Consider the following 27045-nt stretch of genomic DNA (forward strand, 5'->3'; position numbering starts at 1 on the left):
GTCACTACTTGCAACGCCCCCCCCCCCCCCCCCGCCTCGCATCGAAGAATCCTGTTGGGTTTTTTTCATAGTATGACCTATCTTGAAATTAAGTCAGATACTTCCCCCTCTACCCCCGTTCCCACACACGTGCACGCATACACACACACACACTCGCGGGAGCTCTTGGGCGCCAAATGCGCGTCCCTTGAGGGCAGGGATGCGGCCTGGTTTTGCTCACAGGCGTGTTCTTACCGCCTGGCCCAACAAGGGCTCACAACAGCCTTCGTGACTCAGTGAGGCGCTTTGACCCCTCCCGTGAGATCTGGCTTTGCTCGGCTTCGCTCGCCATTCCCACTCCTGACCCTCACCTCCAGAAGGCTCCCGAGGGGGCAGGGTTCTTTCCATTCCTTCCTTCCTTCCCTCACGGGCTAGTAGGTTCATCCACTCATTCATTCATTCGTTCGCTCGTTCGTGCGTTTGCTCATTCATTCACTCGTACATTCATTCCAGGCCTCCCCCCTCCACCCAGGCGTCTGGGCCGCACGCGCAGATCCCCCGCGGGCGCGCCTGGCCCTCCCTCCGGGCCTCGGCCCCGCCCCCGCCCCGCCCCGCCCCCTCTCCAGGCCAATTGGGACCGGCTGGCCGGGCGGGGCCGGGGCCGGGGCGGGGCCTTGCTCCCCCACTACCCGCGGCGGCGCCCGCGGCTCCGGAAACGCGCCGCGGGGCTGCTGGGCTCAGCCGGGCGCGGGCGGCTCCGTGGCGTTTCCTGCCACGCCGGGCCTGCCTGGGCCGCGCCAGCGCCGCTCCGCCGAGGGCCGCGCGTCTGCCGCCACGGGGCCCGGGTGAGCGCGGGGCCACGGGACGGTGTGCCCAGGCTGCGGGAGGGTGTGCAGGACTGGGCCACGGGAGGATGCGCAGGGGCGGCCTGGGAGAGCGCGCGGGGCTGAGGCGAGGGTTCCGCAGAGTGTGCGGGGGGTGGAGGCCAAGCGTCTGTGGGGGGCGTCCCGGGGCCCGCGGGAAGCTGCTCGGCCCTGAGGCCATCCGAAGTGAAGGACGAGTCCCAGATGGCGGGTACGAGGAGGCCCGAAGGCCTTGTCGCGGCGGGCGGCGGGCGGCGGGTGGGGGGCGGCGGTCAGGGGCGGGAATCGCGGATGTGCCGAGGCCTAGGCTGCTTTGGGGGAGATACTAGGAAGCAGGAACTGGTCATTATGGGAAGGAGGGGATCCTTGCCCCAAGGAGGCTGAGGGGGAGGGGGCGGTGATTAGGTTAAAGGGCTTTCCCAGACTGCTGGGGGAGGGGCTGAGCCGCAGTCAGGGGTGCTGGGTGGACGAGCTGGGGACAGTTCCTGCTGATGGAGTTCCTCCTTTCCTTTTGGGTGGGGGTTGAGCCTCAGGTTGGTGGGGAGGAATGGGGGGGATAGTCCAGAGCCCAAGAGCTGTGAGGGAGCGCTGGGGAGCTGCGCTTGCTGGGTGAAGATGAGCTCAAGGCTCTAGGTCTGAACAGGGCTTGTTCTGTCGCCCTTCTGGGGGCCACCATCTCCTGCTCCCGTGCCTCCCCCCTCAACTCCTGTGCTGCCTCCTCTAGTCTATATTTGGGTGATTAATTACATGTCTTTTTCCATCCTACCCCCACAAATACACACTTGCCTGCGCCCAGACCCATGGCCCCTTTCAAACAACCCCCCCCCCCAAATGCTGGCCCTCTTCCCAGAGGTCCCACCCTGTTCCAACTGACGCCCTCCAGCCAGCGTTGGCCTAGCCTGGCTGCCAGCCCCCTCCACTCTCCTTGGTCAGTGAAATATTTTCTCTTAAACCTCAGACCCGACATTTTTCCTTTACCAAAGGATTTCAGATGAGATTGCCAGAACAGCACCCCCTCTGGGTACTAATGCTGCCTCACCCCATTTCCCATCCTCCCCTCCCCTCCCCCATTGAGCCTTTAAGTAGAAGCAGCTTGCACACTGCCTGGCACAGTCCAGTCCATTCCCCACAAATGTCCCTGGATCTATGTTTAGAATCCTATGGAACAGTGATTTGCAGCCTTCTTTGCCGGAGAGACCCCTTGGAAAATCACTAGGAAGCAGTAATTCTCTTCCCAGAAGTCTGACAGCAGCACAAACACTGGGATCCCACACGGGAAGCTCACAGGCCTGAATCCTGTCTGCTGACTTCTGGTGGTGAGAAACACTCCAGATTCTAGATAGGCCAGTATTAACAAGGCACAGTACTACAGCCCAGGCCCCAAACAAAGTGTTGCTTGCAAATGCAGATTCCTTGGCCCTACCCACACTGCTCCTCTGCCCCTTGAGTTCTTACAGGGTTCCAGCGCACTTGATCCAGGCCTGGTCCTAACTTGCCTGGGCTCCCCAAATGAGCATCCCTCATACCCATGTAGACTCTCATACCCAGGGCAGTGTAACCTAAACGAACTCATACTTCCCATTTATTTTGATTTTTAGAAAGATGCCATGCGTCTTCTTGGGAAAGAGGGAACATAAACCTTTTCTCAGTTTAAGGACAACAAACACTACAAAATCCCCTTCTGGTCTACCTTCTGGCTTTTTATAGAAGGGAAGGAAAACGGAAACCTAAAAGAGAGAAGGACAGGTGCCCAGGCAAAGGGAGAGAGGAAAACTGGGGAAGATGGAGACAGATGCCTCCCACCCACGCACATGGAAAAAGACACACACAGACACAAACATCCCAAGAGAAACAGACTTTCCTGGTGAAACACCCTCTCCTGGCCCTTTAGGATTCTGTCACTAATAGCCGCAGTGCATTTGCACACAGCACAGGTGGGCCCTGTATCGGGACCTCAGCGCAAGCCCAGGGGCTCAGGTCCGCATCCTGGCCTCGCCTGGCTGGAGTGGATCGGGATCCCAGCAGTGCGTGTTGTCTCAGCCTGTCCTTCGGTCAAGCACTCATGACCCAAAGACATGTTCCTGGAAGGTGCACCCAACTCTGCTTCTGCCCCCCCACCCCCAAATTATTTCAGTCCAACAGGCGGGGACTTACCTGCCTGACTTATCACTCAGAATTGTCTGGAGACACAATGAGCCATCCTTGACCGTCTCTTTTGGGTAAGCCTGGGAGTTTACAGACCACATCTGCTGGCCTTAAAGCTGGTCGTGCTGTCAGAGGCCCCATGGGTGAGGATGCAAGATGGTGCGAGATGTCCTTCCCTTTCTGGAAGCACTTATATTTTCATATATGCCGGTGTCACTGAACCGTCTTTGCCCAGAGACAGTTCTCAGTCTAAGCAACAAGACTCAGAAGAGAACAGATACCCAGTAAGGAGAATTTGGGATCTAGGTAATCCTTTGTCTGGGACAGAAAGCCGTAGGCACCCATCTGAATTAGATGCTGAAGACTGAGGTCTCTTGTCTGACCTATAAAGACGCCTTCCAGGGCATTTTTGCTCTGGCCCAGAACTGAACTGAACACCACAAGCTACCTATTGTCTTCCAGGGCCTAAGGACATTCTACTACAGGTCCTTATTTAGATATTCCAGGGAATCTAGGTATTTCCAGCCTCCCTTAGAAGTTTCTGGAAGCTGCTAGATTGATCTACTTTGGGTAGCCTTGCTGCCTCTCCCCTGTCCCACTGCCCAGACAAAAATGGCACCTGCTAGGAAGTTGCATGACTGTTTGTGCCATGGAATTGATCAGATACTGCTCTTTTAAGCTCAGATGCAAACTTTGCTGGTACATTCTGAGGAGGGGTTCTGAGCTCAAATGCACCCAGAAGACACCCAGTTCATACTCCTTTTGACATGAGTTGGCTTTTGTCTCCATCAAATCCAACTCTTAATTTCTATTCTTTCATATCAAAGTGGAATGGTTATTTTGGTTCTGTTAAACATTTCTGATTCTAGACAGAAAATTCAATTTGAAGAAGTTGATTAAAATTTACACTGCCACCAAAAGCACATATCGGAAACATTTCTATGCTCACATGAGCTCTCATGTTGTAGAGTCCATGATTTTTGATTGTCAGGCAGTGGGTTAGCGTCGAGAGGATCTCACTGTGTTCTTCGAACAGCTAGTGTCTGTGGCACTTCGCTTAGTCCGGGGTGGAATCCGAAGTCAACCTTTGATAGGGCCTTTACTCTCCGGAAGTGTACAGTCATTAGACTACTTCAGATCCCACTTAAAGAAGGCAGATAATAAAAAAAAGAAGGCAGATAATATTTATATTAAGAGGCAGAGATTTGTTTTCCCTTAATCTTTCTCCAAACTGCCATTTCCTGGGTGGGTGTAGGAGTGCCCCTTATGAGACTTGGGTGAATGAAAGTGCCTTACAGTCAAGGTCAGCCTCACCCTCTGTACCCATCAGGTGCATTACTATGGTTTCCTGTTCTTCCTGGAATTGCTTTGCCCTTGACCCCTGAAAGTCCACTCTTGGAAGGCGGTGGACATCTGTATTTGTCACTTTTGTCACAGCATCCAGCTTCTTTTCCAGATCAGTTCCACCATTTCAAAGTAGAGCGATTGTATGGCATGGCTTCTAAGTGATCGGATGATCTTCGGGATTGGTGATCATTTTACTGTTAACTACAGTGGGGGTTAATGTGTATTTAATCTTTTTTAATGATCTTTCCTTTCCTTTCTGTCTCCTAAAGGTTTTACCCAATACACTTGGTTAATAATACAGAATTTGGCTCCTTTTCTGAAAGCAGGGCTCACTTTTTCCCTCCTTTTTTGTGAGAACTTTGTAAATGATCCCTGTCTATCATGAGTGCTGTTACTGTGGGTGGTGATCTGAAGTTCTCTTGGGTTAGGTCCCCTGGGCAAGCCTTGGACAGGAAGGGCCACTCCTGTTGCTACGAGGGAAAGGATAATCATTCACTTGGGGGTTGTGGCTTCAGGATATCAGCAGTTAATCATGCCAATTAAGCAAAAACACTTCAATAGGATCTGCTCAATTAGAACACTTCAGGAGGATGTGCTCAATTAACCATGGGTGGCTTGAAGAACTGTGTATGAGTGTGTAAGAGAGAGAATGATATGTGTGACTATTGCCCAGTGAGGGTCTGTATATCAGTCGGATGATTTAAAGCCAGTCCCCAAAGCCCATATATACCATTAGGCTATGAGGACATTCAAGAACTGCCTATTCTCTGGGTCTGACCTAGTGTTAGAGGGCTGCATATTTCTTTTCTTTGGTGTGGCTCGAAAAGTCTTAGATCTTGGAAGCTGGACCTTAGGCAAGTTACTTAACCTCTTAGATCCATGACTTCCTTCTGTATAAAATGGAGGTAGTGATAACTATAGGTTGCAGTAATTAAATTATGTGAAGGGGGAAGCACAGTACCAAACACGTGGTAGGTGCTCTGTAACTAGAGGTTTGCTCCATTTAACAGGCCTTCCCCCTACAGTTTATCCCATGTCCACTCAGTGCCAGGAGCTCCTGCAGATGCTGGGGACCCAGGGATGACCAAGAGAGAGAAGGCCTCTTTTCTGTGGGAGGTGACATTTCTCCTGGGGAGCCCAGTGAAGACAATTTCATTTCAGAGGATGATTTTTAGGTAGTGAAAAGTGTTATAAATGAACCTTGATCGGGCTCAAGACTGAAGACACTTTGAGGAGGGGATACTTGAATGAGGCCTGAATTCTTAGCAAAGAACTACCTGTGGCGTGTTCAGAGCCCTGAGGGGCATCACCTTGGCATCTTCAGGACAGAGCAAATGCTAGAGTGTCTGGAAGGGATGACTGAGATGTGGGGTGCAGGATTTGGGTCCAGTGGGCTGGGCCAGGGTCTTAGGCTCTGGCTTGAGGACGGTGAGACCAGTTTATAACAGGCCATCTTTTTCAGAAGGTAAATGTGAGTTGTTCTGTCCATTCCCTCGAAGTGAGTTTTCTTGAATTGTGTAAGTAATCGATGACCAGTTTGTTTTGTACTGGAAGCCAAAGCCAAAGCAGACTTCACATTCATCCCGGGAAGAATCCAGCTGCTCAGAGGGGACCCTCCCCAGGTGACAGTGGGACACAGAGGCCTTGGCTGCTAGGTACCTGGGGCTTCACTCACACCAGTGAAGCACCTGTGCTGGGCACTGGGTTAAAGGTGGGAGTGGGGCTCCTGTGGATGTTGAGACCAAAGGAGGCCTTCCGCTCACACTCACCCGCGGCACTGAGCCTGGGGAGACGAGCCCAGGAAGTCCCTTCCCCAGGGTCCTATCTCTAAGCTTTCTGGGACTGCCCACACATTCTTATCAGCCTCTCTCCTCTGTGTCTGCCCTTCCCATGTGGGTACCTCAGGATGTTGCTCAGCTTCGAGGCCCATTCCCCATTGTCTCCTTGGCCTCAACCCTGCTCTCTCCCAAGCTGAGAATCTTTCTTATCTAAAGCCTACCCAAATCTTTGTAAATTTTTATTCTTTTCTGATTACTAAAGAAATGCAGCTTGGTTCCTAAAAATTCACAAGGTACAGAAACAGAAAGCAGAAGACCTTGCTAAATCTAGACTCTACCCCAGTATGGCGCACATTACAGTACAGGTGTGCTTACTTTAGCTACAAGTCACTCTGTTTATTCCTTTTTTCTCCTAAAATGTTAATATATATTTAGCTGTTCTCTCCCCTTCCCCTACTCACTTTGGATTTTTTTTCAATAAAGTTACTGTCTGTCTGTATCTTCTATGAAGGATTTGCATTTTTTTAATCTGTGTCATCCGTATTAGCCACCTGTTGATTTTTTTTTCATTTTTCTTTCTTTTTTTCTTGTTTTCTACCACTTGTTGATTTTATATTCAAGCACTCCGGTTTTCTCCTGCTCTAAGTTCTAGGACTCTTCAGTAAGGTCTCCAGAGCTCTGAGCCACATTCATCATTCACTCCCGCCTCTTATTTTTGACATTGGGATTATTTAGACCTATAGTATATTGTTTTCCACCCTTTTACTTTTCACCTATCTATGTCTTTACAGGTAAAGTCTTTACATCTAAAAGTTTCTTACAGACAGCATAGAGCTGAGTATTGTTTTTAATATAGTCCAATAATCTCTCCCTTTCATTTGGAGTGTTTAGCCCATTTACATTTAACTTAATTATCCATGTGGTTGGATTTAAGTTTGCCATCTTGATATTTGTTTCTGTTTGTCCCATCTGTTCTTTTTCCTTCGTTTCTTTACTTTTCTTCTTTTGGATTATTTTTTAGAGTTGTATTTTATTTCCACTCCTGGCTTAGCATGCACCAGAGTCTCAGAGGGCTTCTTAAAACACACAATCATGTTTTACTTATATGTATGTTATAAACCCCATAGTACCTTATTATTATTTTTGCTTTTAATGGTCAGTTATTTTTTAAAAGATTTAAAAGTAAAGGGGGTAAAAGTGTTTTACATTCCTGGTCTTCATTCCTTTGTGTTGATCCAAGTTTCCACCTGGTATCATTTTCCTTCACCTGAAGAACTTTTTTTAAAAGATTTTATTTATTTATTCATGAGAGACACACAGAGAGAGAGAGAGAGGGAGAGAGAGGCAGAGACACAGGCAGAGGGAGAAGCAGGCTCCATGCAGGGAGCCCAATGTGGGACTCGATCCTGGGTCTCCAGGATCATGCCCTGGGCCAAAGGCAGTGCTAAACCATTGAGCCACCCAGGCTGCCCCACCTGAAGAACTTTAATATGTCTCATAGTACATGTCTGCCGGTGACCAATTCTCTTAGCTTTTTGTCTGAAAAAGTTTTATTTTGCCCTCATTTTTGAAGAGTATTTTCTCTGAATATCGAATTCTAGGTTGACAGGGTTCTTTTTTTCCTTTAGCACTTTAAAAATGTCATTCAATTGTTTACTGGCTTGGACATTTTCTGATAAGAAGTCTGCAGTTACTCTTATCTTTGCTCCTCTTGTTTATCACGGGGTTCCCCTCCTCTCCCCTCCCCCCACCCACCCCTGGCTGCCCTAAGATTTTTCTCTTTATCACTGGTTTTCAGCAATTTCATTATGATGTGTTTTGGTGTACGTGTGTGGTTTTTTTAGTTTTGTCATCTGTTTAGTCTTGATAGGGTTTGGTTGGGCCTATTTCTTGAATCTAGTTTTCATCAAATTTGGGGAAAAAATTTCAACTTATTTCTTCAACTATATTTTTATCATCTCCCTCTTTTCCTCATCTTTTCAGATTCCAGTTATATGTGTGTTAGACAATTTTCTGTTATGCCCAAGTCACTGAGACTGTTTTTTTAAATATCTTTTTTTCTTTTTGATCTTCATTTGGTATAGTCTCTATTTTCTATCCTCTAGTCTTTTTTGGGGGGAGGGGGAGTCATTGTGTCTAATCTGATGTTAATCACACCCGGTGAAATTTTCATTTTAACTGTTATAGTTTTCACCCCCAGAAGTCCCATTTGGATCTTGTTTATATTGTCCATTTTTTTCATTATGTTTGTTTTTCTTTCAATATTCATGCGTAGTTAAACTAGCCATTATCCTTCTCTGTAAGTTCTACCAATAATCATTTTTGAGTGTTTCTGTTGACCTGAGTTTCCTTGCCATGGGTCACATTTTCCTGGTTCTTGACATTTCAGTAATTTTTTATTGGATGTTGGGCATCATAGAGATTATATCATTGAGTGTCTAGATTCTGTTGTTTCTCTTTGAAGAGTGTTGGACTTTGTTTTGGAAAGTAGTTATTTGTGGAACAGCTTCATCACATTGAGGCCTATTTTTAAGCTTTTCTAGAGCAGGTTCAGGGTAGCTGTGGCTTCAGGAGTCTATTATAAGTCCTACTGCTAAAGCATGGCTCCTCTGATTCCCAACTGAATGTCCCAGGTGATCCTGGAGGACTCCCTACTCTGGTTGCTTGGACTCTGAACATCTCCCTACCTGTGTGTGTCCTCTGATTGTTCAGCCTAAAGCTTCCTGGCCATTCTTTTCCTAGCCTTTGGGAGTGTTATTATGTATGTGTGGCTTAGGAGTCAGAAAAGGCTCAAGGGGAGCCTTATGCTGATTTTTTTTTTTTTGGAGCTCTTTTTTTCCTGCGAAGTTCCCTCCTTTCTGGAACTCTGCTCTACAACTTCTAGCTGCCTCAGCTGCTCTTAATGCTAGTCTGTGTCTTGATGAAGCCACCAGGCTCTATTTGAGTCCACCTTCCCTGCACTCAGTCTGGAAATTGCCTCCAGGCAGAGCCAGGGCCACGATAAGGCTCTCACCTCAGTTGTTTCTCTCGAGAGATGGTGATCCTGCACTTCCTGCTGTTCAGTGTCTGAAAACTTGTTTCACATTCATTTTGTCCAGTTTTATACTTGTTTATGGCAGGACATTGTCTGTTCCTTGTTATAATATCATGGCCAGAAGTAGAAGTGTCTGTCTATCCCTTTTAATATAATATCTAATTTTGTGTAAAAGTCTTTCTGGAGCGTCTGGGTTTTCTACTCCGTGAGCTAGTATAAGAATGCCTCCTTTTCACTTAGTTATGAATGGAATTGAATTGACCGGCCATCAGAACAGAAACTGTGTTCCTCCTGTTTCTTTGAATTTGCCGAAACAGGAGGCCTATATAAGGCACATACATTTGTGGTCATATAATTATAACATTTCACATATTTTGCAATCTGGAAGAAAAAGGTAAATTGTTCATACTGTTCAGATCTTTTATTCAGCAACTTTGTGTTTGAAGATCTTTGAGGCTTCTTTTTCTAGCTGTTTTGTTTAACTTTTCATTTTGGCATATATTTCGCAGAAATGCTCTTGTGTGCACCTGTCTCACTGTCACCTACTTGATTGTTTCAGTTGGGTGGGCTGTGAACCTTAAAGGGCCTGGCCTCTGGCCAACAAGACCTGGATCCTGCTCTTTCGTTGCCCATCTTCCTTTCAGTGGCCCCGTTTTTTTTTGTCACCCTTCCAAAGTTGGAAAGATCTTTCACTTGTCACTTAGTTATTTCTTCTGATACTCTTCTGGGGACACTTCCTTCCTGCGCAGTGGTAGCATTGACCTCTTTGGGGCTGGCTGCTAAGAGGCCTGTGGCCAGCCTGCCTCAGAGAGCCAGTCTCGCTGCCATTGGCTATCCATCTGTGTCTATATTCTCTGGGCCGTTTCTGGGCTAACATTTGTTTGTCTTCTCTGGGTTCTCTCTGGCCTGCCTGTATTAATTCTTTGCCAGCCTATTCTCCCCAGTGTTTGGGGTATGTTTTCTTAGGTACGCTCATGCTCCGGCTTGTCACTCAGCTGCAGTGCAAGCGAAGCCTGAATAAGTTTTAAAACCAGGGAAAAGGAAACCACTAGGCTTGTCCTAGGGAGCTCAAAGGCAGGGTAGCTGTCACTCATGGCTCTTTTCACTTCCCTTAGCTCTGCCTGCCCCTCAGAGTCTTGCCCTTTCTTAGGATGGACCCCCTGGAAACCAGGTCCTGGCAGGCCCTCTTGAAATACTTGAGGCCCAGGTGAGCTGTGCTTCTCTCTGCCTGGTTAGGAATCTGTCACTGCTCCCTGATTCTGGCCTTGGCCTGTATGTGTTTTCCCAGCATGACATACTACAGGACCAGAACTCCAGCTTCTGCCTTCCCTCCCTCTGCTTTCTTCCTCAGAGTCTACAGAGAAATGGATGCCTGCTGGGGTTGTAATTCCCATTGAGCTGGGGGTGGAGAGCTGCATTTCAGTCCAGGAAAGCGATTGAGCCGAGGTCCCTTGGGAAGACAGTGGGAGGCCCGGGCCCTGGCCCAGGTCTTGTGATGCTTGGTCAGATTCTCTTTCCAGGACTTCTTGAGGCTTATGCTTCAATCTCCATGCTAGCAAAACACACACCACTGCAGACCCTTGCCTCTTATCCCTGCTCTTACTAGTACTGCCCCTGCCTCATTCTAGAGTAGTTAGAAGGACTACTTATCCCTGGGAATTCTTTCAGGATTCAGTGACATTTGATGACGTGGCACAGTACCTCACAAAAGGAGTGGCTGAGACTGGACAGTGAGAGGAGGATGTTGGCATATTGCAGGAGTGCAACCTCTGGGTAAGGATGCCCCAGCCCTTCACCACTTCTCACAGCTGAATGGTCCTCCACGGCTGGGTGTGGGATGAGGGCCACCTGGAGTAGGCCTACACAAGCTTGCCTTCCGGGGGCCTATGCCCCCCACGTTGGGGATTGGCTGGAAGAAAACCCAAAGGGTTTTGTCACCCTCAACCTTTTTTTCCACATTTCAGAGTAGCAGGGCTCCCTCCCACTTCCTAATGGCATCCAAAGAAGCCCCCTCAGTGCTTCCTTGGCAAAGAAATGAGAACAAACTGGACACTGTCATTTAGAAAAAAAATTTTTTTAAATCACAAATGACACCAAAATTGCGCGGCCGATTTGTTATAGCATATTGTCAAGAGTGAGGTTGACCCAGGAAGGTCGTCTGCCCTCTTCCCTGTGCAGGAGTTCCTGTTTTGAATCCTCCCTGGTGTGAGGACACCTGCTGCCGGCAACCGCCCATCCCTTAATGCAGATTGGGCGAAGCATTCTGGTGAGTGAGGGAGAAAGAAACCGGAAAAGTGAACACATCGTGGGGTAAAGCCCGCTGCGCCTTTGGGGAGGGCTGTGGCTCCTTCTCAGTGTAGAAGGCGGGGAGCTCCTCGGGGCTACTTTGGTGGCAGGGAGTGTGGGACCCTAGGGACGTCGATGCCCCTTTCGTCTGTGGTCCTTGCTTCTGGGCGGATGGGCACCAGCCATGCTGTCCCCCGACCCCAACGTCCCCTGCACCCCGTCCTTACCCCCGCCGTGCTTGGGCCCCAGGGTCACCAGCCGTCTCCGGAGGAATGCGATTCTTGACAGAGGATCGCCACCTCGGTCCCTCCTCCTCTGCAGGGCGCGGCGTCTTGCGGTGCTGGTGTCCGAGCGGAGCGCGCGGCTGAGCCCTGAGCCGGTGGTGGACGATGGGCGAGGACGCTCAGCCGCAGGAGATGGCGTCCACGAGCTCCCCGCGGGCCGGCGAGCCCGGCCCTGAGGTCAGAGCCAACCGGGACCCTGAGGGGCGGGCGGGCGGCCTGCAGGAGCTGCCCATGGAGCACCACTTCGCGTGTAAGGAGTGTGGGGACGCCTTCCGGCTGAAGGTCCTCCTCGTCCAGCACCAGAGGATTCACAGCGAGGCCAAGGGCTGGGAGTGTGCGGACTGTGGGCGCGTGTTCCGGGGGGCGTCCGAGTTCAACGAGCACCGGAAGAGCCACGCGGCCGCCGAGCCGCAGCCGGGCCCCAGCCGCGCCCCGGAGGCCGCCCTGGAGAAGAGGGAGCAGGTGGAGAGGGAGGCGAAGCCCTTCGAGTGCGAGGAGTGCGGGAAGCGGTTCAAGAAGAACGCGGGCCTCAGCCAGCACCTGCGCGTGCACAGCCGAGAGAAGCCCTTTGACTGTGAGGAGTGCGGGCGCTCGTTCAAAGTGAGCACGCACCTGTTTCGCCATCAGAAGCTGCACACGGCCGAAAAGCCGTTCGCCTGCAAGGCGTGCGCCCGGGAGTTCCTGGACCGCCAGGAGCTTCTCAAGCACCAGCGCGCGCACACGGGCCACCTGCCCTTCGACTGCGACGACTGCGGCAAGTCGTTCCGCGGCGTCAACGGCCTGGCCGAGCACCAGCGCATCCACAGCGGGGCCAAGCCGTACGGCTGCCCGCACTGCGGCAAGCTGTTCCGCCGGAGCTCGGAGCTCACCAAGCACCGCCGCATCCACACGGGCGAGAAGCCGTACGAGTGCGGCCAGTGCGGCAAGGCCTTCCGCCAGAGCTCCAGCCTCCTGGAGCACCAGCGCATCCACACGGGCGAGCGGCCGTACGGCTGCGGCGACTGCGGCAAGGCCTTCCGCGGCCCGTCCGACCTCATCAAGCACCGGCGCATCCACAGCGGACTGAAGCCCTACGAGTGCGACAAGTGCGGGAAGGCCTTCCGCAGGAGCTCCGGCCTCAGTCGCCACCGCAGGACCCACAGCGGAGCGAGGCGCTGCGAGTGCAGCGAGTGCGGCCGCGTGTTCAAGCGGCGCTCGGCGCTGCAGAAGCACCAGCCGAGCCACCGCGACTAGACGCGGCCCCGGGGCGGGCGGCGGCCTCCTGCGAGGGGGCGGGGGGCGAGGCCCGGGAGGGGCAGGGCAGAGTCAAAGGAGATGAACACTTTTGTAGCGCTTCTATATTTTCTCGTCAGAGAGGTCGGAACCGATTTATACCGTCACCAGCAATTTCTAACTGTCCGTGTTGCCCATTTTGCCTATCGAGAGTAGCTTCGATGACGTTCTGATTTATTCTGACTAGCTTGACTCGCTTACAGCCCCTGCAGGGTACTTAAAGCCACGGGCCTGGAAACGGAGAGGGAGAGAAGAGAAACGTGCGTGTGCCGGGGCGGAGGGGGGCTCGCGGCCCGCCTCTCCGAGCCACCCCCTCCGGGAGCCAGACGCAGAGCGCGTCGGCGACGGCCGCCACATCATGTGACCCCAACTTGCCTGAAGACAAGAGAGCCCCAAAGTCGTTTGGCCTACTTGAATTTAGAAATGTTTAGGGATGTAAATAGAACACTCAAAGAAAGGTCTTATAATATTTAATTTATTAATTCAGTTCTGCATACATACTGTAAATCACATATTGCATAGAATAATATATTAATTTAGAGAATACCCCCCGTTTTCCCTCACGCCACTCCCGAAGACCATCGTATTCTAAATCCTCACGTGCGTTTCTCACCACCGTCCTCACCGTCCTCACCACCATCGTAGCCCCTCTGGAGTCACCCGACAGTTTCAAAGCACATCCAGTGGCTTCCGTTCATCCAAGCTGTGTGCCACGTAGCACTGTGACAATCCCTGCACAAGGCCCTCTCTAGAAATTTCCTCCCAAGCCATAAGTACACGGTCACATTACATTAGGACAACTGTTGTTGTTTTCCTTAAATTCATCCCGTAGCTCTACAACGTAACCACTTAACGTGTTTTGCTTTCTGAAAATGACCTTCAAAAGACTTTTCTGAAGCATCTATAACTTGTCATCGTGAGGTCATATGCCTAGGAATAAGTATTGAATCTGGGTTAAATTTCTTTTGCATTCATTTTTCTGAAACCAATTCATTCTGGTGACTTCCATGTGCGTCCAAAACTAGCATCGATTGGGGTCTGTTTTCGGGCTAATAGGTCTTGTCCTCAAGCAGCACTATTTGGTTCAAACTCAAGTAGTTGAGAGAGCATCCCCGTAACAGGGACATCTCGAGGACTCCAGTATAAGCTGATGGCTCGTTTTCAGGAATGTGAGCCTCCCCGCAAACGGAGCCAGCCCTCCGTTTTGGGCTCTGTAAAACAGGGGTGATCACAGGACTACCTCCTAAGGTTATCGTGAGAACCGCGACGCCACGCCTGGCCCGAAGGTGCACCCTCAGTGAAGGTCATCTGCCGTCATCACCATAATTATTGCTGTCATTCTATGGCTCATTAGTACCAGAACTGGGGATGGACCCAGGCCTCCTGACTCCTAGTCTCATCTTCTTTCTCTCATGCAATGACTTAAATCGTGTTCCCGTTTTCTTGCATGCAAATCGTACGTTCATCTCCTTTGACCAGTTATCAAGTTACCTTTGGATATATTGACTTTATACAGCAGTTCTTTCTAGATCGATTGTGATTATCTTTTTTCCAGTTTTATTGCTTTTGCCCTTTGTAGCCGTTTTATTACATTTTTGTCGTGCGAATTTTAAGTTTTCATATCCGAGCACTCACCGTTGTCCGTTAAGCCGTAACTTTCATTGCTTCAGTACTTAGATACGATGATGTTTTCTTCTAGAATTTTAATTACAAATGAAAAGCTGAAAGCCCTGCCCCACCAGAAGGTGGATGCACCAGGTGGGCAGGCTGGATGGGAATGGGCCAGAGAAGCAGGCTCTCTCCTCATCCAAGATGCAGACTCTGTGCATGTCTGTGGGCAGTACTTGACTATCCAACCTGGCCACGCAGACACGCAAGAGAAACTTCCATCTCGGATTGGCCAGAACATTCTGACTGTTCCTCAGTATAGCCCTACCTGTCAGCAGCAGGGCTGGGCCTCCACTAGATCAACGGGGGGTGGTCCAAATGTCTTGGCTGCAGCTGGCTGTCCTTCAAGCTTCTGGGAGCTTTGGCCATGCCCAGCATGGATTCAGTGCCTGAGCAGCAGATCCCCCCCCCCCAAGACACATCTCCTCGAACATAAGAAGACTCACCTAACTGATGCTGTCGTGTGGATTGCATCCTCCTCTCAGTGAGTGACTCTGGAACCAGAAAGAGGTCGGCTTGGTGGCTTTTGCTTTGGGCAACTAGGGGGAAATTCACCCACATGTTCTGATGTTACCTCCTGCAGCTATACCTAAGAGGAACAACAGAGCAAAGGCTCGGAGAGGAACCGTGCTCCTCTGATGCCGTGTGTGTCTCGGTGATAGAAGCTGGCCAATAATAGGCCCCAGCTATGACATTCAGCGGCCATGCCCAGGAGGGGCAATAAAACAGGGGTCTGGAGGGCAATGATGCCCTTCTGATGGCCCATGTGGCATATACATAGAAGCTGATCGTCCCGGGGTCAGGCTGTTCCTTCCAACAGCCTCCCTCGAGAGGAACAGCAGCAAGGGCTGGCCAGAAACCTGACCCCCAGTGACCTGCAGAACCTGCAGGTGGAAGCCAGCCTCACTGGGGCTGTGGTGTGACTTCCCAGCAGCTGTCCCCTGGGGCCTCTAGAGGGCCCATGGAGGAAGTGTACCCTTCTGATGGGCCCACCCAGGTTGAGGCAGAGCTTCCCGGCAGGCACATCTGGAAGAGCTTCTCAGGCCCCCATCCTGGGAAGCAGGGTCCCACGGTGACCCCTGTGACCTTAGCCAGAAGGTACTCTGGAGTGGCCCCCAGGCCACAGTGGTGGCTCTCTGTGACGTCTCCACCCTGACCCTCAGGCTGGAGAGAAGCCAACAGCACTTGTTACATAGCCGCTCCTTTTGCTCTGTGGCTTCAGTTCTTGCAGTAGTTGTGAAACTGTGTCTGAAATCACTGCTTCCTTCTGCATCCGTTTTCTCTTTTCAAGCTGTCAGGACATGTTCGACACAGCTGTCATCCGGTAAGGAATCTGACATTCACGAGGGGCAAGTCTGGCGACTGTCGCTGGAAGTACTCTGCCATTTCTTGCTTGTTCACTAGCCATTTTGCCAGCTTTCATGAAGGATCCAGATACAGTATTAACTCAGAACTTAGCGTTGTCGCCACCGCTCCATTCCTCCCCAGCAGGCAGGACACGGCATCCTGGCAGTCGTGCCGTCCTTGAGGTTTTTCCGTTCTCGGTTCTGTCGTTTTCTCCAAAACCAACCCTCCTCTAGAGTTAACACTAAAGACCGCGTCTTTTCTGCCACTGTGTTTGCGGGTGAAGTCCGTGCTCTCTCCCGCGCAAGCATGCGTGGCTTTAACGTGTGTCCCGTAGTTGTGCCAAGTTTCGTTTTTTGCCTCTGGTAACTTGGGGGTGGATTCCTTGGATTCTGTAGGTGTACTGCTACGTCAGATGCAAAATGTGATCAAGCTTCCTGTTGTGTGTGCTCGTCTATGCATTTGTGTATCTACCTCATTTCGTTTTTTTTCTTTCTAATCACACACATTCCTTTTGCAAGGGAAATGAAGAGCAGTTGGGTTACACAGAATGCCGACTCTCATTAGAAATAGATCCTTTTCTTATTTTCCGAAAGAAACCTTCCATTGCTTTTATTACAGTTTTGAATACTTGCTGACATTTTTTCAATGAAAGTTGTTGTTTACCATTGTTGCTGCTTATTAAGATTAACTGTGTTGATTAGTTGTGTCACACCCTCTTCTGCATTTCCACAGTGAGCCCCACCCAGTCACAGTGTTGGCATTCCACGGGCTCGGGGCTGCAGCCCTCACCCCCCACTTTTAGGCCATAGTAGTTGAACCAGAACTGAACGCTTGACTCGGGCAGCAACTGGTCATCAGAGCTGGCTGGAGGCGACAGGCTGGGCCGTTCAGTTCCTCTGTTTGTCGCAAAATGGAAACAAGAGACACGGGAGAGAAGTTTCTAGTTGGTGTCACAAGACAGAGGGAGCCACGCGGTATTTAGAGGAGTCGACCCCGTGGGTGACACCAGTTGGAAGATCTGCGGGCTCCTGCTCAGCACTCAGAGAGCTGCCTCAACTCCCGCGCCCCGACGGAGTCCTGGCCTCGTTATGTTCTTGGATCTCTGGCAGTTGCCCTCACCAGTTCGTTTGTCTCCCCACCAGAGTCTCCCTTGACCGAAGCCAGCTTGAGGGGGGCTCTGCTTTCTGCAACCCGTCAAGAGTCAGTGGCCTTTTACCACCTGGCCGCCTCCTGAGAAGAATCACATGGCTGGTTTCCTCATGGTCCACCCCGCTCGAGCTCCTGGCCCCAGCCCCACCTGATGGTCGAAAACACCTGTTTAAATGTGGTCCTGTGTTCTGTTCGCTCCGATGGGTAAAAATCTATGCCTTTTACTCTCAGCGAGTTTGACCAATGCCTTTCTGTCCGGGTACCGTGCCTGTACGGATCCCCTGTTTGTCCCGTGAAACGAGTGTCAGTCAACACCCGCCCTGTTGTTCATTTTGGAAGTCTCGCTACTTCTGGAGAATCTGTTAAAGTGGGGAATTGGGAATTTCTCTATTACTAGTATACTCACGTGCTGTACTTCTCATCATTGTATCGGTGTAGGTGTTTACTTTCCAAGCTAGAGATGGTCTCTTTTAACTTGGCCTTCAATGCTCTTTGCATATCTAAGAACAGTAGCTGGGCCCGCCCCAGTCCATATTTCAGTTGTTGGCGCTCTTCTCTCATTCCTCCCTGGTCTCCTTAACTTGTCTGTTTTACGGCACTTACTATAATCAGCCTTGCACTAGAGCTTCGCCCTCCCTGCCCTCCCCACCCACCCCTCCCCCGTTAGATTGTGAGCTCTTATAAGACAGGGGTGACCCTTTATGTCTGATTCCCCTACCAGATCTAGCACAGTGCCTTGCATCAAGTAGATTTCAATAAATATATGTTAAATGGCATTGGTGTTCCTTGACTTCTTTTGTCAAAAGTTTAGGTCAACCGCTCTTCCCTTGCCCCTTCCCCCGTGCTCTGAAGTTCTTGCCCCTTCCTGGGGTCCGGGTGTTATCTTGTGCCCCCCACCCCTTCCTGGATGCCTGGAGGAGACAGGAGGTGCCCTGATGGGAGAGGGCTGGCTTCCCTGGAAATGTGAGCCGCCCCTTGGCAGAAGAGGCCTGTCACTCGGCCAGGTACCTTCTCCCACCCTGGCTAGGGCTCTCCCTCGAGTCTGTATTCCAGGTGGGAGCAGAACACCGAGCTGGACCCTGAGCTCCTCCTGTGGGGACCAGGGGGGATAGAGTGACACAAGTGGCTTCTGGAACTTGAGGACCAGCCAGCCTCTCTGGGCTAGGTGAGGGTGGGAGTGGCGAGGTCAGGCCTCTTGGCTGGTGGCTGGCCCTCTTTCCAATGACCATTTCCTCAAAAAAGGCAGGTAGCAAGGATAGGCCCCTGGCTTCCTGGCCCTCCCAGATGCAAACAAGGCTCAGCTGTGGAGTCAGCTGCCCGGCCCCAGAAGGACAAGCACAAACGGGGCCCCAGGAGTGCTTGGGTTGGGACCTCATGGGCCATGATGTGCTTGCAAGAGCAAGGAGCAAGATTTTGGAAAGGACCATGCTTTCGCCCACCATCCCAGTCTCCTGGAGGCTCCCAGGCAAGGCCTGTGTCATCTTTTCTCCAGGGTCCCATCCTCATCGGTCTGTCAATCATTTTTCTACCCCAAATGCAGTTTCTGGGCAGGAGCTGTGGTACTGCCTTACCCCCCTGCCAACCCAGCCATCTCTGCTCGTGTGCCGGTTATTGGGAAAGAAGCATTCATCTGCTTTGCTGGTTTCATGATGTACTTGCCACTGAGAAGTCCGCCTATTTTTTCTTAAAATGTGTGCAAGCTCTGTTCAGGCAAGCTTTGGTTGTGCTAAACTCAAGGCCACAGGTCCGTTTGGACATCTAATACTGGGCCCAGAGGGTAGGGGACAGCCTGGGGCTTCTCTCTAGGGGCCTTGGAGGCTTCTAGTAGGGGTTTCAGAATGTTCCCCTCTGCCCCTCTCTTAGTGCCCCTGCCCTCTGGAGCCCTGTAGCGGCTTCAGCACCACTCTCCTCTGAGACACCCCCCAAGAAGTCTTGCTCTTCTGGGAGTTCCCAGACCCCCACCTCATGGGCCAGCGTCTGGGCCTCCCTCATTGCCCACAGCCCTTGGGCCGAGCCCACTTGTATCCAGCTCACTCCCCAGCTGGGAAGGGCCAGAGGCATTGTCTTAGCGTGTTCAGGCTGCTATAAGAAAACTGCCATAAAGGTGGCTTCCTAACAATGACTGCCCGCGGTTCTGGAGGCTGGGAAATCCAAGACCAAGGCGCCAGCCAAGCCAGCGTCTGATGGAGGACCTGCCTCCTGATTCCTAGATGACGGTCACTGTGCTGTGTCCTCACATGATGGAAGGGTCAGAGAGCTGTCTGCAGTCTCTTTTTCTAATTTTTTATTTTTATAAATTTATTTTTTATTGGTGTTCAATTTGCCAACATATAGAATAACACCCAGTGCTCATCCCGTCAGGTGCCCACCTCAGTGCCCATCACCCAGTCACCCCCACCCCCTGCCCACTTCCCCTTCCACCACCCCTAGTTCATTTCCCAGAGTTAGGAGTCTCTCGTGTTCTGTCTCCCTTTCTGATATCTCCCACTCATTTTTTCTCCTCTCCCCTTTATTCCCTTTCACTATTTTTTATATTCCCCAAATGAATGAGACCATATAATGTTTGTCCTCTTTCTAAGGGTAATAATCCCATCCATGGGGGCTCTGCCCTCATGACCTAATCACTCCTAAAAAGCCCCACATCCTGATGCCATCACATCAGGGGTTAGGATTTTGATGTATGAATGCGGGGCAGGGGAGTGGACAGACATTCAGAGGTGAGGGTACATGGGCTTCTCTTGGGTTTATGCACTTACAGTGTGATTTATACATCCGTGAACTGTTTGAATTTCTTTCCACTGAGCATGTCCTATTATTGCTTTGATTAAAAGATTTTAAAAATCTATAATAAAAAAAAACACGATCCGGGGATCCCTGGGTGGCGCAGCGGTTTGGCGCCTGCCTTTGGCCCGGGGCGCGATCCTGGAGATCCGGGATCGAGTCCCACGTCGGGCTCCCGGTGCATGGGGCCTGCTTCTCCCTCTGCCTGTGTCTCTGCCCCTCTCTCTCTCTCTCTCTCTGTGACTATCATAAATAAAAAAAAAAAAAAAAAAAAAACGTAAAAAAAAAAAAAAAAAACACGATCCCCAATTTTTCTTTGCAGGCAAGACAGGTCAGAAAATCCTGGCGTTGCCTCACCCCTCTTCTGACCTTCCTGCAACGAGCATTTATTGAGCACCTGCAGTGTGCCAAACTCCAAAAGCAGCTGAAACAATCCTCACCCTCAAGGCCAGACAGTAGCCAGAATGTTATAAGTGGGACCTATACTCACCGAGCTGGGCTCCTAAGATTCGTACATTTTTGTGGGTGCAGCTTACGCTTCAGTTAGAAAAATGACAAAGCTAAAGGCACAAGCTCAATATTAGCAAATTACCCGCCCACCCCTCATCTGCAGGTCCTGTTGATTTTATACCTCAACCTCCACACCCGGCCCTGGCTGGAAGGGAGCGCTCCCTCTGCCCTGAAGCCGCCCCACCCCGCTTTCCAGGCTCGCTGCCTGGGAGCCCAAGGCAGGGTGGAGCAGAACCCCTCGGGGGCGAGGGGGCCAGCACCCAACCCAGGGCCGGGCCCGGAGTAGGCCCTTGGTGGAGGTGTCTCCCTGTGCATGGGTGGGAGGACGAGGCTCTCCCAGCCCAGGTCAGGACCCAAGGGACCACACTGCACGGGACGCAGCCTCGGCCTGGGCCGCCCCTCGCCTCCCTTCTCCCCCCCCAGAACGAAGCGGTGGGGATGATGGATCAGATCGTGTACTGGGTGTGGGAGGACCCCTCGGGGCTGGGCCGGCCCTGTCTCCCGGGGGCCCCTGCCTCTGAGTCCATGGCGGTGCCCATGATGCTGCTCAACCTGGTGGACCAGCTCGGGGAGGCGGACGAGGAGCTGGCGGGAACCTACGCGGAGCTGGGGGACTGGTGTGCCCAGAGGATCCTGCAGCATGTCCAGGTGGGGGGCACGCCGGGGGGGGGGGAGCGTGGATAGGAGGCTGACACTTGCCTGCTGAACGGGGCCTGGGAGCTGGGGAGCGGGGTGACCCCAGTCCCCACTCTCTGGGGCACCTCCTGTGCCCACACCCACACCCCCAGCTGGGTCCTGACGGCCCCCTTTACAGATGGGGAGACACGGCGGGAGGGGAGAGCTCGGCCTAGACCCTGGGAAAGGTGGAGACCCAGGGGAGCCTGGTAAAGGGCCTCTGGCACCTTAGAGAGCAGGAAACCCGGCCAGATCCAAGGCCTTCTGGGCCTCTGCGTGTGGCAGGACAGCACCTTCGGGGGTGGTGGCAGGATCTCCTGGCTGGAGATGGCAGGAGTTGGCAGGTTCCTGGAGAATGACCTTCAAGAAGCCTCATGGCACCCAGCTGGCTACGAAAAGGCATGGAGATGTATTTGGCCAAATCTCACTATCAGAGAATGAACTTCTGAAATTCAATGAGAATTCTGAAATCTCTCTCCCGATGCAACTGTTGCTATAGTTTTGTCATCCACTCTGCCCTCCACCTTTCAGGGTCCGCCTGCTGGTATAGGAGCCGTGGCTTCAGTTGCCTACAGCCGGTTCCTTGGGTTCCCACACTGTCCTTGCCCGCTCTACCCCGGCGGGTGCATGACAGCCTGATGCTTTTCGAGCAGCCCACCGGGTTTCAGAAGAAAAGTCTCCGTAGCGTGTTTTCCAGAAGGAACTTCGTACCTAGGACTGACAATTTGGTCAGATCTCAAAAAACACTTTACGTTTAGTTCCTTCGCAGTCCTTGTGACCAAGATTCCTTTTAAAATTTTCAGCAATTGTCTCCCTAAAGCATTTTATAGAGTGTTGTTTGAAGGCTGTTTACTTGAGATCAAATGTATGTTAAGACCCTTATTTTTCCTCCAAGACTTGGTTCTTTCCTTCATGCGTTCACATTCTTTCTCATTTCAAGATCAGAGATGATTTACCAAAGAAACAGTTGTAAACAGCTTTGGAGATCTGACCCCCTGGAGGTTCTGCTTCGTTCCATTCTGGCAAAATGAGAGCCTTTCCGACATGTCTTGCACGTCTATATGCGGATGTATACATACGCCCTGGAGGGTTTCTCATACTCTATGCTTATTCTGCAACTTGCTCTCATCACACAAGGAAGCTGCCTGTGAGAGAGGCTTGAATTACAGCTCAGGGTGCTCCCACTTCCCCTCCTGGACGCGCATCTCGAGGTCTGGCAGGGTTTCACTCGGGGGAACAAAGCCGCGTGGACACAGCCAGGAGCATTGCTGGAGGACAACGCAGTCAGGTGGCGGCGCTGGATGGCTGCAGCCAGAGACCGGCAAGCATGCAGCCAGCGGCTCAGAGAAAGAGGCCTGAGGATTCTTACTCACGGAAGGGGAGCTGAGCAGTCCGGGTTGAAGGGCTAGCTCCCTTGCACACAGTCACTTGGGGACCCCAGCTTTTTATCTTGTCTCTCCTCCCATTTGTGCCGCAAGACCAGTTGACACCACCTCCCTACACCCGTTTTGGACTAAGGCTTTTGCAGAATGCAATAAAGAGATCAGAGGGTGCTAGGCGGCTCAGTCGGTTGAGCAACCTACCCTTGATTTCGGCTCAGGTCATGATTTCAGGGTCATGGGATCAAGCGCCCTGGCAGGATCCATGCTCAGCCGGGAGTCGGCTTCTCTCCCTCTCCCTCTGCTCTTCTCCCCACTGGCACATGCCTGCCCACAGTGCCCTCTCTCTCTCTCTCTCTAAAGTGAATAAGTAAATCTTTAAGATAATAGATACCATGGCGATGTTGAATTGTTATAAAAGTGTCACAGCACTCCTTCCTGCTATCTGCACTAGCCTCACCTTGGCCCACTGCAGGCGGCCCAGGAGCTCAGCCCGAGGGCATTGCCTTGCCTGCACGGTGGGCTCCCCACACAGGCACCTCTGTGCCCTGGATCCTGTCAAGTGCAGGCAGGAGGATGGTGCACGTGCACGGTAAGCACCCCGGGCAGAAGTTGGGCACACCCCCACTCTCGGCATTCCATCTGTGAACTCTTATTCACATGGCCACCGTACCTATCCCCCAGGCAGGCTGGGAGACAGTCTAGCTGAGCCACCCAGCACCCAGGAAGAGGAGCCCTGGACGGACACAACAGCCCCCACCCAATAGATTTGCATTGACACCTCTGCAAACTGCTTGTTGTTATTCTTTGCCATTTTTCCTATTGACTTGTAGGAGTTTTTTTTTTAAGATTTTTTTTTGTTTATTCATGAGAGACACCGAGAGAGAAGCAGAGACTGAGGCAGAGGGAGAAGCAGGCTCCATGCAGGGACCTGACATGGGACTCCAGGATCACGCCCTGGGCCAAAGGCAGGTGCTAAACCACTGACCCACCCAGGTGTCCCATTGACTTGTAGGGTTTTTTATATGCTTGACATTAGCCCTTCATCTGGTGTCCATGTTGCATATGCTTTCTTCCACTTTTTTTTACCTAATTATTGGGATGCAGAAGTCATAGTTTTCCTTCTTTATGCTGTCAAGTGTATTGTGTTTTTCTTTTATGGTGTCTGCATTTTGTGCCTTGCTTAATAGCATCCTCTTTATTTAAAGACTAGAAAGATATACTTCTCTAGTTTCCTCTTTATAAATTTGTTTTTATAGTTTATTTTTCATGGTTTTTATCAGGTTTAGATTTTTTATCAGTTAGGAATCTCTTTTCTTTTTTTAAATGAAGGGCTTTTTTAAAGATTTTATTTATTCATTCATGAGAGACACACAGAGAGAGAGAGGCAGAGACACAGGCAGAGGGAGAAGCAGGCTCCATGCAGGGAGCCCGACGTGGGACTTGATCCCGGGTCTCCAGGATCACGCCCTGGGCTGAAGGCGGTACTAAACCGCTGAGCCACCTGGGCTGCCCAGGAATCTCTTTTCATCTATGATATCTGTTTAGAATCTATTGTTTTGTTTTCCTTATGTGGACTGCCAATTGTCCCCACCATCCTTTCCCCTACTAACTGAAATGCCAAATTCATTTATAGAACACAAGCTCCACACTTCCATGAGAACAGAGGCTTTGTTTTATTCACTCCACAGGATCTGATGCATTGTAGACAGTCACTGTTTGTCAAGTGAATGAAGGGATGGATGGATGGATGGATGGATGGATGGATGGATGGATACTACATTGCCAAATTTTCTTCTGTGTGTTTCTAGAATTTCTATCATTCTATCAATTAGTATGCTGATTCTGGCACTTGACGGGATGAGCACTGGGTGTTATTCTGTATGTTGGCAAATTGAACACCAATAAAAAATAAATTTATTATTAAAAAAATAGTATGCTGATTCTGGTATCAATGCTATTTCAATTCACCATAACATTATAATATGTCCTGATATCTAGTGGGTTTTCTTTTGAAACTTTTTTGTCCTATCTTGTGCAGTTCTCTTTGGAATGAATTTACAAACCAGCTCATCAGTTTCCTTTAAAATCTCCTTGGGATTTTTATTGGGATCACATCAAAGTTATAGCTCAATTTCAGCAGAACCGACATATTTCTAAGCTGAGTCTTTTTCTCCAAACACATAATATATCTCATCTTTTATTCAGGCCTGCTTTTATGTCCAAAGCATTCAATAGTTTGTGTTGCATGTCAGACCAGGAGGGGTTTTTTTTATATGACATATTAGTTAATTGCTAATTGCTGAGAAGGGAGAGCTTGTGAAAAGCTCTCATACGAGCTCTAATGATTTGCCAGACCCTTCTTTTAGATTCTCTAGACAAATGAGCATAAGATCTCTGAATAATTAGGGTTTTTTTTTTTCCTCTTCCAGTATATTTATCTTGTATTTCTTGTTCTGGATGAATCCTTTACAAAAGAGTGGCAGGAATAGCATGAATTGGTGTTGATTTTTAGCAAATGCTGTTCCTACATCAACTGAGATAATACATTTATGTTTCCTTTTTAACTAGTAATAAAGTGAATTACATTAATAACTGTGGATATTAATTTGTCATTGCATCCCTGAGGAAAACACTACTTGGGCATGATAAAGGATATGATTTAGTGTCTTTTTAAAAAATTTATGTGACAGAGAACGAGAGAGCACAAGTAGGAGGACAAACAGAGGCAGAGGGAGAAGCAGACTCCCCGCTGAGCAGGAAGCCGGATGTGGGGGGCTCAGTGTGGGGCTCAATCCCAGAACCCTGGGATCATAACCTGAGCTGAAGGCAGATGCTCAACCACTGAGCCACCAAGTTGCCCCTGATTTAGTGTCTTTTTGTAAGATTGGTCTGCACAGAGCTTTTACTCTACGATCTTAGCCTAATTTGGGAATCAGGGCCATAATAGCCTTAAAAATGTGTTCAAATGCTTTCCATATTTTCCAATGCAAACAAGGGTTTGGACAATATGATTACCTATTTCTTTTTAGGTTTAGTAGAATTTAACCATAAAACCACCTGAGCCTGGTGCACTTTTGAAGGATAGATCTTTGACTATCTTTACGTCACGGATATTGGTTTATTCTGATTTTAACACCTCTTGACCAATTATTAGCGTTTGTATTTTCATAGAAAGTTATCTATTTCATCTACATTTTCCAATTCATTCATACAAAGTCGTACGTAATTGGTATTCTTTTACAATTCTTAGAAAAATTGTATCTGCATCTGAAATTATAACCCACCCTTTTCTTACGATATTTTTTAATTTCTTCGCATTCTTTTCTCTTGACCAAAATTACCATGAGTTTGTGCATTTTTAAATTTTGGTTATTCAATTATTCTGGGCTTTTTGGTCTTTATTCATTTCATTAGTCATTGATTTCAGTGTCAGGGGCTTTCCTTTGGTTAGTAACTTTTAATTTTAATGTTTTGGACTCAATGAGTATGATTTCTGCTTTTGAACTTGTTGGGATTTTCTTTGTGATGAAATACATAACCACCTCTGGCTAATGTCCCATATACATCTGACAAGAAGCTGTATCATCTGATTGTAAGGTGCAGTTGTACAGACGCTGCATATCTGGTCAGTGGAGCTCATGACTCGTGTTACTCAAATTACTTACCTTTTGTCTCCTTGACCTGTCAATCCCTAACAGGAGTACAGTGTCTTCTACTCTGATTATGCCCATTTCCTTCTGAACTTCTATCAGGTTTTTTTGCTTCATATATTATGAAACCATGTTGGGCACAAAAGTTGATGCCTGTCATAACCTCTTTGGGCTTATATCTTATATAAGAATATTTATATTTGTCTCGTTGGAAGCTTTTGGCTTTGGATTCTATTTTACATGGTAGTAGTATTGCTCTACCCGCCTTTTTTCTGTTAGTATTTTCCTGGCATTTTTCTTATCCATTTATTTGACCCTTCTCGTGATTTCTTTTGTAGCAAGACTCTGAGTTTGTTGGGGATAACAATGTGCCAAGTTTCAAAACTACATTTCCGAGCCTCCCTTGCAGATAAAGGTGGCCAATGAAATGAGAGTGGAAGTTATTGGGTAAGGCTTCTGGAAAGTTTTTTACAGGAAGCTGAGTTACTGGGAGCTTCCCCTCTTTTTTTTAAAGATTTTATTAATTTATTCATGAAAGACACAGAGAGAGAGAGACAGGCAGAGGGATAAGCAGGCTCCATGCAGGGAGCCTGACGTGGGACTCAATCCCGGGTCTCCAGGATCAGGCCCTGGGCTGAAGGCGGTGCTAAACTGCTGAGCCACCCAGGCTGCCCGCTTCCCCTCTTTTGATCCCCTTCTACCCCTTTTAGTCTCTCCCAACCTGGAACACATATTTGATGGCTGGAGCTTCAGCAACTATCTTGGTGTATTAAGGAAAAATAGCAAGAAAATGATAAAGACCTTTCTTTTGATACCCTCGAGCAACTAACCAAAACCAGCCTCCTTTCAAACACCTTTGTGTTTAAGCAACCATTGTTGCATGTCTGTTACTCCA

At 49.8% G+C, this 27045-nt stretch overlaps 1 protein-coding gene across 1 annotated transcript; it reads left to right on the forward strand.

Moving 5' to 3' along the window:
- Positions 1–669: 669 nt before the first annotated feature.
- Positions 670–17928, forward strand: ZNF275 (zinc finger protein 275). The gene is made up of 4 exons (XM_025460653.3): positions 670–824; positions 10815–10919; positions 11325–11412; positions 11754–17928. Exon 4 carries the CDS (start codon positions 11822–11824, stop codon positions 12947–12949), a length of 1128 nt encoding a protein of 375 aa, XP_025316438.1. The 5' UTR covers positions 670–824; positions 10815–10919; positions 11325–11412; positions 11754–11821; the 3' UTR covers positions 12950–17928.
- The last annotated feature ends 9117 nt before the right edge of the window (positions 17929–27045 follow it).

Source organism: Canis lupus, chromosome X (genome assembly GCF_003254725.2).
Source record: "Canis lupus dingo isolate Sandy chromosome X, ASM325472v2, whole genome shotgun sequence".
Classification (NCBI taxonomy): Eukaryota; Metazoa; Chordata; class Mammalia; order Carnivora; family Canidae; genus Canis; species Canis lupus.